A 16,743-nucleotide genomic window follows, 5' to 3' on the forward strand; every position below is an offset into this window, starting at 1 on the left:
CGTAGTCGATGAACTTTCGACATACTCAAATTTCAAGTATCACAAATTAATCCACATTTTTTGTGTAAAGGCCAATTAATTTCACGACGACAAGCTCATTTTTATTACATGATTGGACACTCGCCATGCTCCGGAACAGTTTTACCAAAATCTCGCTGATAAATCCCAAATTGGGACCGTAAATCCTCACTGACAGTGACATTGTAAATACAGATTTAGAAACCGGACGAGTCGGATCGATCCACTTGTGCAATTCTACTAATTAATTGCTTTAAAATCCTGTCCAAGGCTGTAGAAAATGAACTCGTGCCACCACACTGGTGGTCGAATCAACGTAAACTCAAACCTCATAGGGAGAAATATTAATTGTTTTGAAATTTGCCAAAACTGTAAAAAGTAATCTCTATCATAAAGCAATATTCTGTAATTTAGTGGTCATAAAAATCGAATTTCGATCTTGTTTCGGGTAATTTTAGGATTCGGTTCCTTTGAAACGGATCTCAAAATTCGATGTTCATTTCAGGTTATTTACGACCGAATGCTCCAGTCGTCCCAACCATCACGAGTAATTTATCGGTAATTAATTCATAGAAGTAGCGCCAAATTTGGCAGTGGAGGTAATTAAGTCTTAATCCGGTATTTCGTATTGTTGTCAAAAAAATCTCACATTGCGAGTTCTTTAACCTTGCGAAAAACCAAATTATGGTTTTATTTACAGTAGTGGTATAATTGTTATTATTTTATTAGTCCTTTTGTTCCGGAAGCTCAATAAAATCAAGAGTTATGTTTATTTCGACATCGTCACACTAATCCAGCTGTTATTACTCTGCCATACCCAATTTTTGTTGAATATGCCAATTAAGCAAGTGTACGACATAATCTCACTTTTATTGAGTCGACTTGGAGCACTTCCAGTACAACTCGTTTCTTGTATTTATGCAAATTCTAACTAGTTTTGTTTAACACTCCCAGACAAAGAAAATCTTTTCCCACACTCGCACTTCATTGGATTTCTCTACAGCACTTCGAACGCGATCTATACCGCTAGTCCTAGTCCTTAAAAGGATTTTCTGTAATTAATTGTTGTTTGAAACTGGCGACTTCAGCTGTCATATTTTAATTTCGAATCTTAATTGTCGAAGAAGTGCACAATCATTTTCCCTGGAGCATTTTTGAAAAGTTTGAAGCATTTACATATCGCATCGTCGCAATTTATAGCCGCCAAAACGTCAACAGTTAATTTCAAAGGTCGTAAATATCAGATCGTATCGGAAAAATTATTAGTCTCGTTGCATTTTGCAATCCGACATCTTCAATAATTCTGTATTAAATATAAGTCAGACTGCTTTTCGCTACATAAATTATTTATAATCTCGCGAATTGCACATACACCTTTCCCAAACAAATAATACTCGTGATTAATGGTTTTACAGAATATGTGAGGTCAACAACGAATGAATTATGTAATTATTTTCCAAAAATCGACCCCAAAAACTAAAAATTTTACATCACTCGCTTGATATTCCCCGGAAGTGATCTAATCCGGTCGTAAAATATTTTACGACTGGATCTATAACTCGAGCGAACTTTTACATGAAAACCCATTTTCACCTAGATTCGTCCGGTGATTTATTGCATTTGAAATTAATTTTATTTGACATTTGTGTACCAAACATGGGCATGCGGGATTAAAATAATCCGCACTTGTCAACTAGCTCATTAACTAAACTATAAATTACACCAATTAATTAAGTCTTTGCAAAAGTTTAAGAGCAATTTTTTTCACTTTGTGCGCGATTTCGGAGCATCGAATTTCACTCTGAGTCATATCGAAATCGGCATAATTTATACGTGTCAAAGTGTCAACGGTTAATTTAAAAGGTATTTAATGATAAACATCAAATTTACGAACTCGCGTTTTAATTGCGACACATTAGCATATTTAATGATAAAAAAGCGAAGCAATATCGATCGCGTCTAACCGGGAACGACTTGTTTAGTTTTATTCGGGAAAACTTTCAACTAACATCAAGTTCCTTAGTTTGCATGCGAGATTGTTGTGTATTCCTAAGCATAACTCCCTTGCATAAACATTCCGATATCGTTCAAGTCTCATGACTTCATCAAAGTGAAAAACAGAGCTTGATTGTCCCCTAGAAATGCACAAATTCTATTTCTTGTAGCGTAAACATTTTAAAATTTACAAAAAGAAATCTTCATTTAATCAATTCAATGCAAAAGTGTTTTAGGGAAAATTAATCCTAAACAAAACAAATTACTTTTTGATAGGAACAAACGGTTCTCGAATTCAAAAAATCGGTAAAAACCACCTTTGACCTTTTTTTCTGAACGAGAAAGTGTAAATAAAAGTACTCAAGCACAAATAACAAAATTTCAGAAAATTTTCTTAAAATCTCGCCAATAAAGCTTTAAACAGGTTTCAAATTCGCAATCAGCACCTCATAGTGTTAAAAAACTTTTAAAAGTAAATATATTTCAAATTTCACAATAAATTTTTCCAAGAAATGCTATAAACGCTGAAAATTTTGCTTTTACTTTTTATGCACGTTCAATTTACTTAAACTTGGAAAAAAAAATGAAAAAAACAAACCCGGAGTTTGGTTTTGAAACGTGACTTCAGAAAATCTTCCTACATCTGGGTGTGATTTATTTTATTGAAACATTTTTATTTGTTTATTTAAATATAAATGTTTTAGCAGTGTTGATTTACGACCGCCATGTGTTATAGATCAAACGGAAGTTAAATGGGCCATTTAGCGAAAATAAATAAAAAAATATGCAACTTTTGTTTGTATCCGCAAGTGGAGTATCCAAATATTGTGTTCTTGAATGAAAAAGCGTCAGTGTTGTTATTGTTGGCAAAGCTTAAGTTTTTTCCGAGTTTTTTCGCATGTGTCTGCCGTTTAATAATCGCGACTTGCGGTTCCAATCGACAGATGCGGTCCCGTAATGAGGTGTAAAAACGTCGAGAAATTCAAACACATAATTAAGAGTATTATTAATTCGGCCATATTTAACGTCCGCTTGTAAATATGTCACATGAAAGTGAAACGTCCAAAGACAAAAATCTCTGTTAATTCTTCATCTGCTCGCTTGATAAAACAGATCGCTATAAAAATTTATCCGTGCCCCACTTATTAAAAATAAACTGAATTTATAACGAATTGGGCTTGGCGATATGTGACTATTTTTGACACGGCTGATGAATGATACATGCGACTTATCGATAGGTGTCTAATAGCCGTGCAAATGAGATTGATTAATTATTATTATTGTTTGGCGCGACGAAAGAAACAACTACCACTCGAAGGCTATTGTAAGCATTTGAACAATTCGAATTATTGGTGAGAACGAGACTTCTTGTTACGCGGAATCCTGTCATTTATATTCCTCGAGAGAGTAGAAGAACACAGACAAAGCTTGCCGCTCCAAAATACGATGATTGATCCCAAACTTATTGACATTACAAAGTGGACCATTGTTTGAATTTGACGAAGAAAAAGATCGACAGACGATCCGGCATGCGTTTACATTCGATCCGTTACCGAAATATCACGGAACATCGAATTCGCTGCGTTTAATCCAATTTTTTCCTTAATCAATTATGAGATTTTTTTAATTAAATCTGTCACAATTAACAAAGGTGTTTTGAGTTTTTCATCCATCTCTTACACCTTTCAGGGTACTCATCGTGGCAACCTAAACCATTAAGAATTCAAAACTTGATGTACTTTTCGTTTTTTCAAAATAAAATGTTACTCTGAATATTGAAAACTGTCCAAATTTTTGGGCAGTGGGCACGTATTTACTTAGATAAAAACGTTTCAATATTTTTATCACTTTCTCGACTGATTCTTAAAGTTTAGACATATATAAATAACTTTCTTTGTTTTCAAAAAAATCTTCGCTTAGTTAATTATTTGCATAAAAAATTATCTACGTCCTTCGTGTACCATTGACAAATTAGTTTAATTCCTGGATGATATTATTTCATCGAAATCGATTAAAAAGCTTTCAGCCAACTATAGCACAGTATGAAAAAAAAAGGTTTTCAAATAAAATTCCCTAATTTTTTTCATAAATGTTGAGCGTCTTTTGGTAATTCTGAAGCTAGGCTTTTTTCTTTAAATTAATCTTATAGATATTGCGTTCTCTTTAGTTGGTGTGGAACTAGGATTTTATAGTAATTATATTATTTAACAATTTCTACAGAATTTTTAAGTTTCTTACTCATATACAGGGTGTTCTGTTTACATTGTTACAAATTTAAATAGATAGAATATTCAATTTGAAAACAAAAGTTTCCTATAAACATTGTTCGAAAAATGCTATGCAGAGGAGCTACACCCCTTAAAAAAGGTGCGCTTTTTCAAAAGGTTTATTCAATACTTCAAAATAGATAAAATTACAAAATTTGGTACAGCTGATAACCCTTATACAGGTTGCGCCAGAACTCGCGCCCCAGAGAAAAATTTTAAGTAAAATAAGATACCAGGAACATGAAAAAAATGTTTAAAAAATTCTATCTGTCAAAAATTTTTGACATTTATATTTTGACATTTGACATTTTTATGTCTATTTAATGATACTGATGATCTTGTATATGTTTTTTTGCGATTATTTAGTAAATGTACAAAAATTTTGCCAATAAAAGCCACAAATAACGTTGAACAGAGTTACAATTTAGGATACAGCTTCTTTGTTTCCTCTTCTAATAGACTGTAGTAAAAAAACTTGGAAAATTATTTTTCCAACAGAAATAAATAGAGTCAAAGTGCAAACTTTAAACTCTCATAACTTCGAAATTTTTATAGATCAAACTTTTTTAACATTTATTCCATGTTCCTGGTATCTTACCTTATATAGCATTTTTCTCTGGGGCGCGAGTTCTGGCGCACCCTGTATACCTAAACAAATTCCAAGATGAAATGTCGAAATCTTTTAATCAGGTGGCGTTCTAAACAGTAAAACGAATTTTATTTTTAATTTTTATGCTGTTTTTGTCTGTTACATAAATTTTAAAACCGATTTTACTCATCGAAAAAACGCAAAATACCTTTTTTATGAAAAACTATGAAATTTAGAATTTTGTTGCTCAAAGTGACTGGAAACTAGTGTCAAAATAGTTTTTCTTTTTTTCTTTATTCTAAACCCACCCAGTTTAGGAAACACCTGATTAAAAATTTCAACATTTTATCTTTGAATTCGTTTAGGTGTATAAAGGTTATCATCTGTACCAAATTTTGTAATTTTATCTAAAATGGTTTTGAAAATATTGGAAAAAACCCATTAAAAGACGAAAACTTTTGTCTTAAATTGAATATTCCATCTCCTGTTTAAATTTGTAATAATAAAAACAGAACACCCTGTATAATATCTTGCTGTCTTTTGAGCTGACAGCGATGCAGAATTTTATGCATACCTTGTTTTTATAATTTAATAAAAATAAAGAAAGAGGAGTTAAAGAGTATAAACTACTTAGTGAAATTTTGAATGTTACATATTTAAGAAATAATTTTAAATCAACCATCATAAATTATGTTTTAATGCAAATCATTACTTAAACATTTCACTTTGCTTGTGAGTGCCTCTTACTTAATTGCAAATGATTTTTATACCTAAATATTCGTTATCTAAAATTAAGCAATTTTTTTTGCTTGAAGGGCTAAATCTTGGCTACAAACTGGACTGCTTGTGAAGTTTTCCATCCTTCCCATCTTAAAAAGTGTGCAAATTGATTTGTCATCAAAAAACCTTATCTTTATGCTGACTTTTATATCCTCTGAGGTCGTAAATCACTCATTCCATAAATTAGCATCCGATTGCGTCTCCTCTCATTATTTTATTGTCGTCTGTATTTGATCCAAATAAGTCAAAACTGTCATATTTGCGATGAAAATACAGTTTCGTCGACCACTTTCTCTTGCATATTTACGAGACAAACACCCCTAGCTTAGCTACCCTTCAATATAGGATATTGAGTTGATATTGCACCGACAGATAGTGGAAACGTCCAAACTGCTCTTTTGTAGTTGTTTGAAAGTGCACGTCTAGGTTTTTCCTCCACGTTTTATTGCCTAATAAAGATGGACGCTTCTTTTCTCTCTAATCAACCAATCGATAGGATCGACTCATTTAAATATTCCCAACTAGGTATCTAATAGAATGTCGTTTTATTACTTTCGTGGCCACCGGAACAGCTCCTGGACCGACAAATCGCAATAAATCTGCTTTGATATCAAACCGGATTTCGCCCGGATTACGTTATAAAAAAAGAAAAGGTGGAAGAAGTGGTGTTAATAAACATCCGGCGAGTACTTTCTGAATTTGAAAACGTCACTGAATAATATACAAGCGGCGGCGAAAAAAGATAAAGCACTTTTGGTCTCCAGCTAAAGTTCGTCTAAAAGCCATAAATCTCTCTCGGCTGTTGGGTCGCTTTGAACAGGTTGTATTTGATCTTCAATTCGTCTTTTGACAGCGTAAAAATGCGCTACCGGTCGTTCACCGACTTCGAGTGTGTGCCTCGTACTCGGCCGTCGTAAATCCCATCCTCAGCAGGAGGAATATATGTGGCAATATTTCAGGAATATCGAAGAAGGCCGTTGTCTTCCAGGCCCTCCATTTGAATATTGCGAGTTTATCCCTTGTTATTGGCATTTTGCAAGTCGGAATGTCGCGTTTGTTGGCCCCCAGTCGAAGAGCGCGAGTCCGCGACGAGAACTCCGACTAGTCGGTTCAGTCTTGGAACGGTTTGCGGTACCAACGGACATCGATCTCTTGTAAACCACGTGTTCGACAATGAGTGAACATTTTACGAAATTCTGACACAGTGGAAACAGGTGAAGTGTGGTGCGAAAATCAATCTGATTTGAAAATGTTGCATGGCAGCTGAAGGCGAGGCACTCCGGTTGATCCGCGGAATTAATTCTTTCTCAACAGTTAATCGAAAAGACGTGTTAGATGTATTTCTTCATTCATAAAATTCATTCAATTTATAGGAAAATTACGCTCCAGTGAAAGCGGAAAATTTATTTTACGCTCATTTAAAATAACATTCTGGTTTTGTCTACTCAGGGCAATTTGGTCTTCCGATGTATTAAGGTAATCAGTTTTCTACCAATGTGGTCTTTGCTGCGAGCTCATGCTCATTTTATGGCCTTTTTTATTGAAAGAACGAAATTTCAACTAAATAAGTTCACTACAAAAATACTGATTTAAAATACACTTCATTATTAATTTTAAACGAAAATATTATACAAATTAGAATATCGCGTTCTGCACAAAAATTCACTCATCATTCAAAGGTAATATATTTTTTTCAATATGTGCTTCTTTTAGAGCTTAATCATTTTACAAAAATAATAAAATAATTTCAAAATATTTTTCTAAAAATCTGCTTAAAAATTCTATATTACCACAAATATTTTTTCAAAATTTTAAAAATTGCTACGTAACGTTAAATTTAGACATTTAAATAAAAAAAAAAACTAAAATAACATTTTTGCAGAGATTGCAATTATCTCCATTATCAGTTTGTAGTCATTTAACATCCAATTTACTAAATAGCATTAAATGATGAGATCAAGAAAAAAATTAATTTCTAATATGAAAATCTTGGAAATTTGTGCAATAAAACATTTGTTAAAAAAACATTTACTGGCTACCATCGATCTTATTATTCTACAATTTATTTATTTATTCTACAATTTCCGCACATTTTTTACCCATATTTTATGGACGATTTGCTGATATCAAATACAAAATTGGTTTTCGAGTTTCAACAATAGAAAATTGAAACACCGAAATTTTTAAACCGACCAAAAATAAATAAATATTGCTACACTAGTTCAAAGTGGTTCAAAAATACTGAAATCTCAATTATTCCCAATCGAATTTCACTCTACTAAGGATTTTTTGTTTAAGTTTCAATAATAGTTACAAGTTTACAAAATGAAGAAAAAGTCATCTATAGTTAAAATCAACATTTCAATTTCAATTATGCTGTGGAAAATAGGTGTGTAAATCAAGGGTTTTCTTATTTTATTTAAAATTTGTTTTAATGAAGAAATTGAGCGTGAAAAATTTTAGTTAAGACACTACGAATGTGACAGAATTGGCACCCCAGAGAAAAAATACACTTCATTATTAATTTTAAACAAAATATTATACAAATTAGAATTTTATATGCACAAAAATTCACTCATCATTCAAAGGTAATACATTTTTTTTTTTAATCTGCTTAAAAATGTTGCACAAACATTTTTTCAAAATTTTTATCTCCATTATCAGTTTGTAGTCATTTGCCATCCAATTTATTAAATAGCATTAAATGAGATCAAGAAAAAATTTCTGCTATAAAAATCTTGGAAATTAGTGCAATAAAAAAAAAACAATTTTTTAACAGTTGCTATGTAGGTAATTACAAGTACGAGTAGATTTGATATTTTCTCCCAATTTCATACTATTTGGAAAACAAAAAGTTGTAGATTTTATAATATAAAACTTTTTATTATTGAGTAAAAAACAGCGCTTATAACAACAAAAATCTGAAAAGAATTCTCGTTAAGTTTTTAGAATTAATTGTTTTCTTAGAAGTTGGTTTCAGGCCCTTATTCTCGCTCATCCTTGATAAAATACTTCTGTTAGGAGCGCTCTCCGGTGATAAAAATAATTTCCGCAGAACTGCTCGCATTCATGTTTATGGTCATAGAGCAAATTACCTCAGTGACATAAATTCCGTCCCTTAATTTAACGAACTCGTCAATAGGAAAACTTCTCGTCTAATCCCCGTTCTTCCTTCCAAAGTTTTTCAATATTTTGATTGATGTAGCCTTCCAGTTATTCATTATACCTTTTTCGAACAGCACTCGTCGCGTCACTCTTTTCACTCCAGTATTATCAATCTCTCGAGCACGATTTAACCGGAAAAAAGGATATTGCACACCACCACCATAAATAAAACTTTTCTAAGCTCGATTTTTTCGCACGATTTGAAAGTACTAAAGTTCGCGACTTGTTTATTTCAACTGTATTCAGGACGACAAGAAGTAGGCACTAAATATGGAACTGGATTTATGTCGGTATTGTCAATCCGGAGGTTGGGAAATTGCGATTTGATCCTTTTTGTCCCGCATACATGCATTAGCGCAATAAAACTCGCATTGTTTTCGATTTGTACACCCACGAAAATCGACATAAATTTTCGAGTTGGACCGAATTAAAGCGGCCTGTTAGTGCTGTTTGGATTACGCGGGATAAGTAATGTTCAAGTGCGACAGATGGAACACATGATAAATATAAGCCTCGTAAAACCGTTTGATTTACGGCCTAATGGGCAGAAAATGCTAAGCGAATCTTGAAGATGCCGCAACCAGTTTTTCAAAAAAATCTAATGTTTTTGTGGGCACCGGTTTGGCACTAGCTAACATGTAAAATAACAAACAGACTGTTAATTTGGGGCGCACTGACACTTTTGCACAATATTATATAAAAGTGATGTTTCGTTTATTTGTTCTCTTTCACTTTGTTCTTTTGATCCATTGGCGTAAACACAGCTGGCCTAAATTAGAGATTCTGTGAAAAAATCACAATTGCGTTTGCAGGATTCCTGCATTCTATAGCATAATTAGGAGTAATTGTGATGACAATTAATCCAAAAAAACGGCAAATTTCCGCGATCAGGCTTTGGGTGTGCTTGTCATGTCTTGTCTCGTTCCATAAACGTCACTTGATCGTCGTTTAAGTGACATTCGATCTTAGGCGATTTATTTTTCATTGCTAATGGGACAAAAAGAGAAACGTCCGTCTAGAATAGAAACGAGTCACTTATAGTAATGATAAGATAATTATATTGTTCGGCGAAAAGCCGAGCAATTAGTGTTTTTATTAATTGCGACGCGTAAAAATTACTTAAAATGTTGGGGTTAATGAGAACCGAAAAAGCCGAGTCATATTTTTTAATTGATTCTGACACGAGATAAATTGCGTTGAGATGCTAATCCAATTCAGAAGGGTGCATTTGTGGGGGATTTACTCGCGAAAATTCCGCCTGTCCTGGTTTCAAACTTGAAGAGAAAATGTCAATTATATAAAAATGAATAAGTTTAGATCGGTGGGAATGATAAGGGGATTAAGTTCAGCGTGTGGTAAAATTGGAATGACAAGTAAACACACTTTCATTTTTAAATTGAAAAAAGCAAAAACAGTTTGTGACCCATTTTACAATTAAAATCTCTCTATTTTCGTCTCGTTGGTAGCGATTTTTTGCCAGGATTTCAAATCGTTCGATTTATATGATTATGTCGCGGCAGATCACAGTTTTCAAGTCGCGTTTCCTTCTTGTACCGACCGGAGTAAATATTTCCGTTCTAGTTTCGCCGCATTGAGAAATCTGTATGCGTCCACACGGCCAAATTGGCTTCCATCGACCTTACAACTATTTATTCTTCAACTTCCGCACATTTTTTACCCATGTTTTATGGAGGATTTGCAGATATCAAATACAAACTTGGCTTTCGAGGATCATCAACAGAAAATTGAAACGCCGAAATTTTTAAACCGACCAGAAATAAATAAATATTGCTACACTAGTTCAAAGTGGTTAAAAAATACTGGAATCTAAATAATAGCTACAATGCTACAAGTTTACAAAACAAAAAAAAAGTCATCTATAGTTAAAATCAACATTTAATTCAACATTCAATTACAAACTAAAATAGGTTTTGTAAATTAGGTGTTTTCTTCTCTTATTTAAAATTTGTATTAAATTAATAATGAAGAAATTGAGCGTGAAAAATCTTAGTTAAGACACTCTAATGTTCAGAAAAATTAATTAATTGAAATAAAGAAACTAAAAGAACAGATTTTTTTGTCCATTTTGTCTAAGTTAACCAACTTCAGATAATTCAAAATTAATGAAAATAATTATAATAAAAAGATTTTTAAGTGGGTATTTCTACGTTTAGTTGTTTTTTCACAATTAAAATGACGATAAAAAGAAAACTAAAGAAAACTTTAACTTCAAAGACATTTTGTTTGAAAATGAATGAATGAAAACCTCAAAAACGGCACACTTAGGTCTGTTAGTTTACTCGTAGTCCTTAAATCGGGACAAATCGGGTCCCAAAGGTAAAACAGGACAAGACAATAAAACCTAAACATGACATGTCCTGACTAAATCAGGACTGTTGATATTTTTAACTAGAAATATGAACTTAATATAATCAAATTTCAAATTGAAAAGAAATGAGGAAAAAGAATTTAAAACATAAACCTCGTCATCCTCTTTAGAGATTTGGTGACAAAAACCGTGACGCCGAACCTAATGTGGGGATCAGAAATTCTAAAATCTCATTAATATTCATTCTTTGAAAATTAGTTGTAATTAGAAAAAGCCCGATCTCCGTTATATTTTGACATTGGTGATAAAGGAATTAGAATAAAATTTAATCGGCGAGGCAATAATTAAATTAAAAGCAGTTTTAAACGACCGGTTTCCAAATACCTACATATCATTAAGTTGTGTTTTACAAAACTCATCCGAATACTTTAAAAAACGTTTATTTTTAGTCAATTGACAAGTAAATAAATATAAAATTGTTATTTAAAATAAGTTTGTGGGCTTGAGTATTGCTTTTTAAATTCGGTTAAGAGGATTAAGAGAAACGAAACATAAAGGTGTTTTCTATTCAAATTTTGTGCGAGATTTATTGAGGAGCACGAATATTCTTGTAAAATCGGACACATCACCATTTTCTTGGCGGGAAATCGCGTCATGCTAATAAATCATTGTGCACTGAATTACCATACAACAATATGCTTTTAAGGCCATTTTAATTAATCTTGTTATAAATAAAATTCAACTTAAGGACAAGTTTCGTGTAAATTTATTGCGACATCGGTTTGGTAAAGTCTTGCGGTTTCGAACCGGCAGTTAACACGATGTATTCCTCAATTAAATTGAAAACGGCAACGGAACGGTTCGGTGTTATCTTATCCTGTCTTAATCCACGACTTGGCTTAATCCTCTAATGCAGCGGTCGGCAAGCCGCGGCCCGCGGGCCGCATGCGGCCCGTGAGCCTCCACCTTGCGGCCCGCGATTGTTTTGTAAATAAATGTCTTTTCATTCGGAATTATTTTAATTGCGCTCCAAAACTGAAATCTGCAACATCCGCGAAAGCAAGCGGCGAACGTGATGACTCGTCCCCGCCCTCGCCTCGCCGTTTTGGTGGCAATCGAAAGAAACGTCCAGTGCGATGACGATTGCCGCCCGTGTACCAACTGTGCTGGCTGATCGAGTAAAACGAGTTATAGTTACATATATAATTGGATCCACGGCGAGTCTAATGCACTAGTCTTTAAAAACTGCCATTGCGGTCATTGCAACTTTCTCTCGAAATTCCGCTTTTTCAAATTTATGCTTCTGTTTGGTCTCGTGCAATTCGCGATAATGCTAACTTATTACCGTGCTAATCTCTATTTACAACAATGTACTCATGCATGACCCGAAAATAAAGCAAAAGACGTTTCTGGGACGGCGGCGTTAAGCTCAGCTAGCTTAATCGACGGATATTTGAATATCTGCAGGACTATCTCTTATTGTTATTATACCGGGCGGCTCATAAATACACGACTAATTTCCGTGTTTATCTCGCAACTTTGTCCGCGAGGGATGCGCCAAAATACGAGACACGAGATAAACCTGAGTAATTTGCGAAACTATTCAAGTCTTGCACTCTTCCTAATGACACTGAGTGACTAACAAGAGAATTAGTGATTGATGTTGATGAAAAAGCACTTAAAAGTGATTAAAACTAGCGATTTGGGCCTCGCCCTATAAAAAATAAAGTTTCAGCTTTATTAAAATGAGATGGCCGCGGCCCATTTCTACTTTTTTACATAATGTCGGGTCGGAAAAAATCCGGTGGTTTCATAATACGCATCTAAAAACAGTATGTAAATTTTGCGGAAGGGCTTTCGAAAAAATCTATAACCTGATCTAAAATTGAAATTGGCAGCAGTGACAGTGATGGTTTAGTTACCGTAAAGCGATGTTGCCATGTTTTTAATGGCTCAATAAAACGTGATTATAGGTTTTGTTGTACATAATTGTAAGGTGTCGAATAAATCTTGTCTTGACTAAAACAGACTCTTTTCAAGTTGGAGCTATTAAATCTGAGAGGCCCAAAGGCCGATAAAGTAGCTTATAGTAAACCCCCACATAGATCACTCTGTTATTTATGAGAAGAGAACTATAATGTAAGGCTTTTTATTGCCTCTTTTGACTATAATGAAATTATGTGATTTAATCTGAAATATTCTGGCGATAAACGTGAACCCTATAAAATGCACATGTTTTAATGAATTTCATTTCACAACATCATAATTTGCGTAACTTGCGATTGGGAGATTAAATTTATACGAAGCAACATGTTTTTGTCACATATCAAATGGAAAAATTAAGAAAATGTTGTTTGTTTGTGGCTATCGTTATATTGCGTGGGAAGCAAAAACTTGAAGAGATTTATAACGAACGAAAGAATATATTCCCGTTTCCGGCAACTATAAAAAGCTTCCACAAACAGCGTTCAATCTCGATTTTGGTACACCCCTCAATTGCCATAAATACAAGCAGTGCCATTAAAAAAAAACTCTTGCTCCAGAGATTGAAGAATATTTTTTTTTAATATTGAGTCTTCTGACAAATTAAATTTTGACAAGAAAAATACAATTTTACTTAACCACCGCAATTTTAATCAAATCTAATTCTGTTTCGGATTTTTTTAAATAACATTTTTTAGTTTTTTGTTCACTTTCTTTTCATCATTTTGACAAATGTTTGTCTTGAATTTTATTAAGTCTTCTTCAACTGTTACAAATGTTCATTTCGTAATCTATTAGGCATAGAAGTATTGATTTTTATCTTCTTTTTTTAACTTTTTATTTAACGTAATTTTTTTTTTGTTAGCAAAATAGAGACCTCATCTTGGCTAAAGTTAAAAACTGACAGAATTTATGACTTGGTAACAACTATTTTTCTCAAACATAAGTATTAATAAAATGCAGGGTGTTCGGTCCAACTGCTGACAACACCTAAACTTACTTCTTTTTTTCAAAAAGTAAATATTTAAGTAATAATATTCATTCTTGGCTTTCTTAATAAATGTATCAATTTTTTTTAGCACATCCGATGTTGCCGGAAATACTACCACATTTAGTTTTTCAAATGGAACCTTATGGTTTTTTCCACCAAACAATAATAATTGACATAAAAAATACTGCAATCCACTATTTATTACATTTTGCGTAACACAATGCAATCAAGAAACATCTTAGCTCTTAAAATTTTATAAGGAAATTGGTCGCGTAGCCTGATTTTTAATTTTAAAGGAAAGGTGTGAATGAAAAAATGCTTGGATACAGTTTAATTGTTGGTTTGACAAATCTAATTTGTCAGTTGATGAGCTAGTTCTCTTATGGAAACTCTTGGATTTTCTTCGACTAATAACAGAACATTCAGATTTCTATTTTCTTGTTCTTCACAAAGAACCATAGGTTTTTTAGTTTTAAGAAGCGAGCCTATTCGTCTCAGTTGTTTTTCAATTCGACTAAATTTCCAACGATTTGGGTAAACTCTATTTGAGTTTTTTTTTTCTCTATACTGTCTTTCAACTTCCGCTCTATTTTTTTGCACTTAAAAAACGCTTCAAGCTGATCTACCAATTCGTCGTAATTAATTTCATCCATTATTAAAGATCTCAATAAGATTTATTGACAAATTAGGCTTTGTCAAACTAAAAATTTAAACGGTATCCAAGCATAGTGCTTTTTGCATGAATTCCTTGGCAAGTAAAATCCGCCTACGTTGAAAAATTTGCTATTAAATTCAAAAATTTAAATTGTTTTCTGAGTGTATTATGTAAAGTAAAATGTAATAAATAGTGGTTTACCGTAGTTTTCATGCCAATTATTATTGTTTCGAGCAAAAAAACATAGATGTTCCATTTGAAAAACTAAATTTGGTAGCATTTCCCATTACACCGGATATGCCAAAAAAATTGATGCATTTACTAAAAAAACGAGAAATGAATAGTATTATTTGAAAAATTGGTTTTTAAAACACCCTGTATATTAATAAAAATTAGTAAATTAGTGAGAAAAAGGTTGCTTATATTTGCTCGCCTTGTTTTCCGGGTCGAATTCCGGGTGTCTGCGACCTCAGCTGACGTGTGGCATTTGGTCCAGGTCCGGATTAGCATCGAAAAGTGCAAATCATGACACTATCGTTGTCGTTCCGTCCCTTGCAATTACAAGAATTCTCGCGATAGGTGCAGTGTTTGCAGCGTGAACGTACATATGCCTGTGAAGAAATGAGATTGACGGCTGACGTTACTGGTCCAGATTTGAACCGGAGGAGGAGGAATGGCAACGACCGACGAAGAACTTTCGAGCGATGAACGGCCACGCCGTTGTGTTTTATCGCGGTCCCAGAGTCTTCCTCATCTGTCCCACCACGATTCGGGGCTCGGGAGCTACTATGGGGTTTGTCGCAAACACGGCTTCGAGAGGGACCGATTTTTGACCAAATTCGAAAAATAATCACACTGAGCTTTCTTTCGCCAAACAATTTTCCCGATTGCTGGAGACACTCCAGACTTGTTTTTCACCGTTTTATTTAATAACGCCATTTTAAGACAATCGCTCAATTTCCAACAGAATCGATGGGAAAATTCGCGAGCAAATAAATGAGACATTCAATTAAAACTTTGGCGAAATTTATTAATCACAAAGACGGGAATAGAAACACTTGCTTCTATTGCAAACACAAAGAAACCTCTCAGTTTCGCGAAAAGATAAGGTAAAGTTTCCACAAAACACAAATTTAATATTTTATTAAAATTGAAACAAAATTAGACAAAAATCTCGTAAATCATCGAAAATCGGCTTTTCCGTCTGTTTCCGTCCCTCTCGAAACTTGTGGAAAAGTCAAAGTTTTCCTCGTTGACTTTTCCGTCGCCGTGTAGGGCTCGGGAGTGGACGACGCCCCCGCGAGTCGCGCGGCCCGTCTCGTCGCCGACCTCCGCCAACTGCTGACCCTCAAGCAGCACTACTACCCCGAAGGCGGTTGGGGATGGGTAGTGCTGGTGGCGGCGGTGCTAGTCCACGTGCTCAGTCACGGTTTAATCACGTCGGCGGGACTCTTCTACGTCGAGATTTTGAGGAAGTTTGGTCCGGCTGTTGCACAACCCACAGGTACAAAGGGCCACGAAAAAGGGTGAAATGATGCGGGGAGCGGCTGAATCATTGAGGGTTTGTTGCAGGATGGCTGGGGGCGATGTCGACGGGAGTGGCGTTGCTTATTTCGCCAGTGACGATTGCCTTCTGTCGGAGGAAGTCGACAAGGGTCACCGCTGTCATGGGGGGGCTCATCACGGCGCTGGGGTGCTTGTTCACGTCGTTTGCCACGCAGTTCCATCAGCTTTTCTTCAGGTGAGAATAAATGAACATTGTCACATTTTATCAGGTTAATGTTCCAGAAAGAGTATAAAAAGAGGTTTTAATATTTTTAATAGAGCAATTTTTTATTTTAATGAGATTCTGAGTTTTATTTTTCTTTTATTTTAACGATAAATAGGATGCTTGTTCCGGATCTGTGGGGGTGGATAATTTATCAACACAAAAATAGAGTCGACTCTGAATTATGATAAATAGCAAACTTT

At 34.1% G+C, this 16,743-nt stretch overlaps 1 protein-coding gene across 15 annotated transcripts in view; it reads left to right on the forward strand.

Annotated features, from left to right (window-relative positions):
- LOC123008178 (monocarboxylate transporter 12-like) overlaps nt 1-16,743 on the forward strand; it is a 67,307-nt gene that overhangs the window by 47,610 nt on the left and 2,954 nt on the right. For 8 of the 15 annotated variants that reach the window (XM_044403838.1, XM_044403837.1, XM_044403849.1 and 5 more), the window contains one exon: nt 16,345-16,513. In XM_044403838.1, the coding sequence (XP_044259773.1) occupies nt 16,345-16,513 (169 nt within the window). Of the gene's footprint in view, nt 1-6,737; nt 7,126-15,060; nt 15,566-16,047; nt 16,277-16,344; nt 16,514-16,743 lie in introns of those variants that run through there. The other 7 variants (XM_044403842.1, XM_044403843.1, XM_044403844.1 and 4 more) reach the window with 7 other exon arrangements.

Source organism: Tribolium madens, unplaced genomic scaffold (assembly GCF_015345945.1).
Source record: "Tribolium madens isolate multiple individuals breed KSU strain unplaced genomic scaffold, Tmad_KSU_1.1 Scaffold_3;HRSCAF=73;Tcas5.2_LG2, whole genome shotgun sequence".
In the NCBI taxonomy this organism is placed as follows: Eukaryota; Metazoa; Arthropoda; class Insecta; order Coleoptera; family Tenebrionidae; genus Tribolium; species Tribolium madens.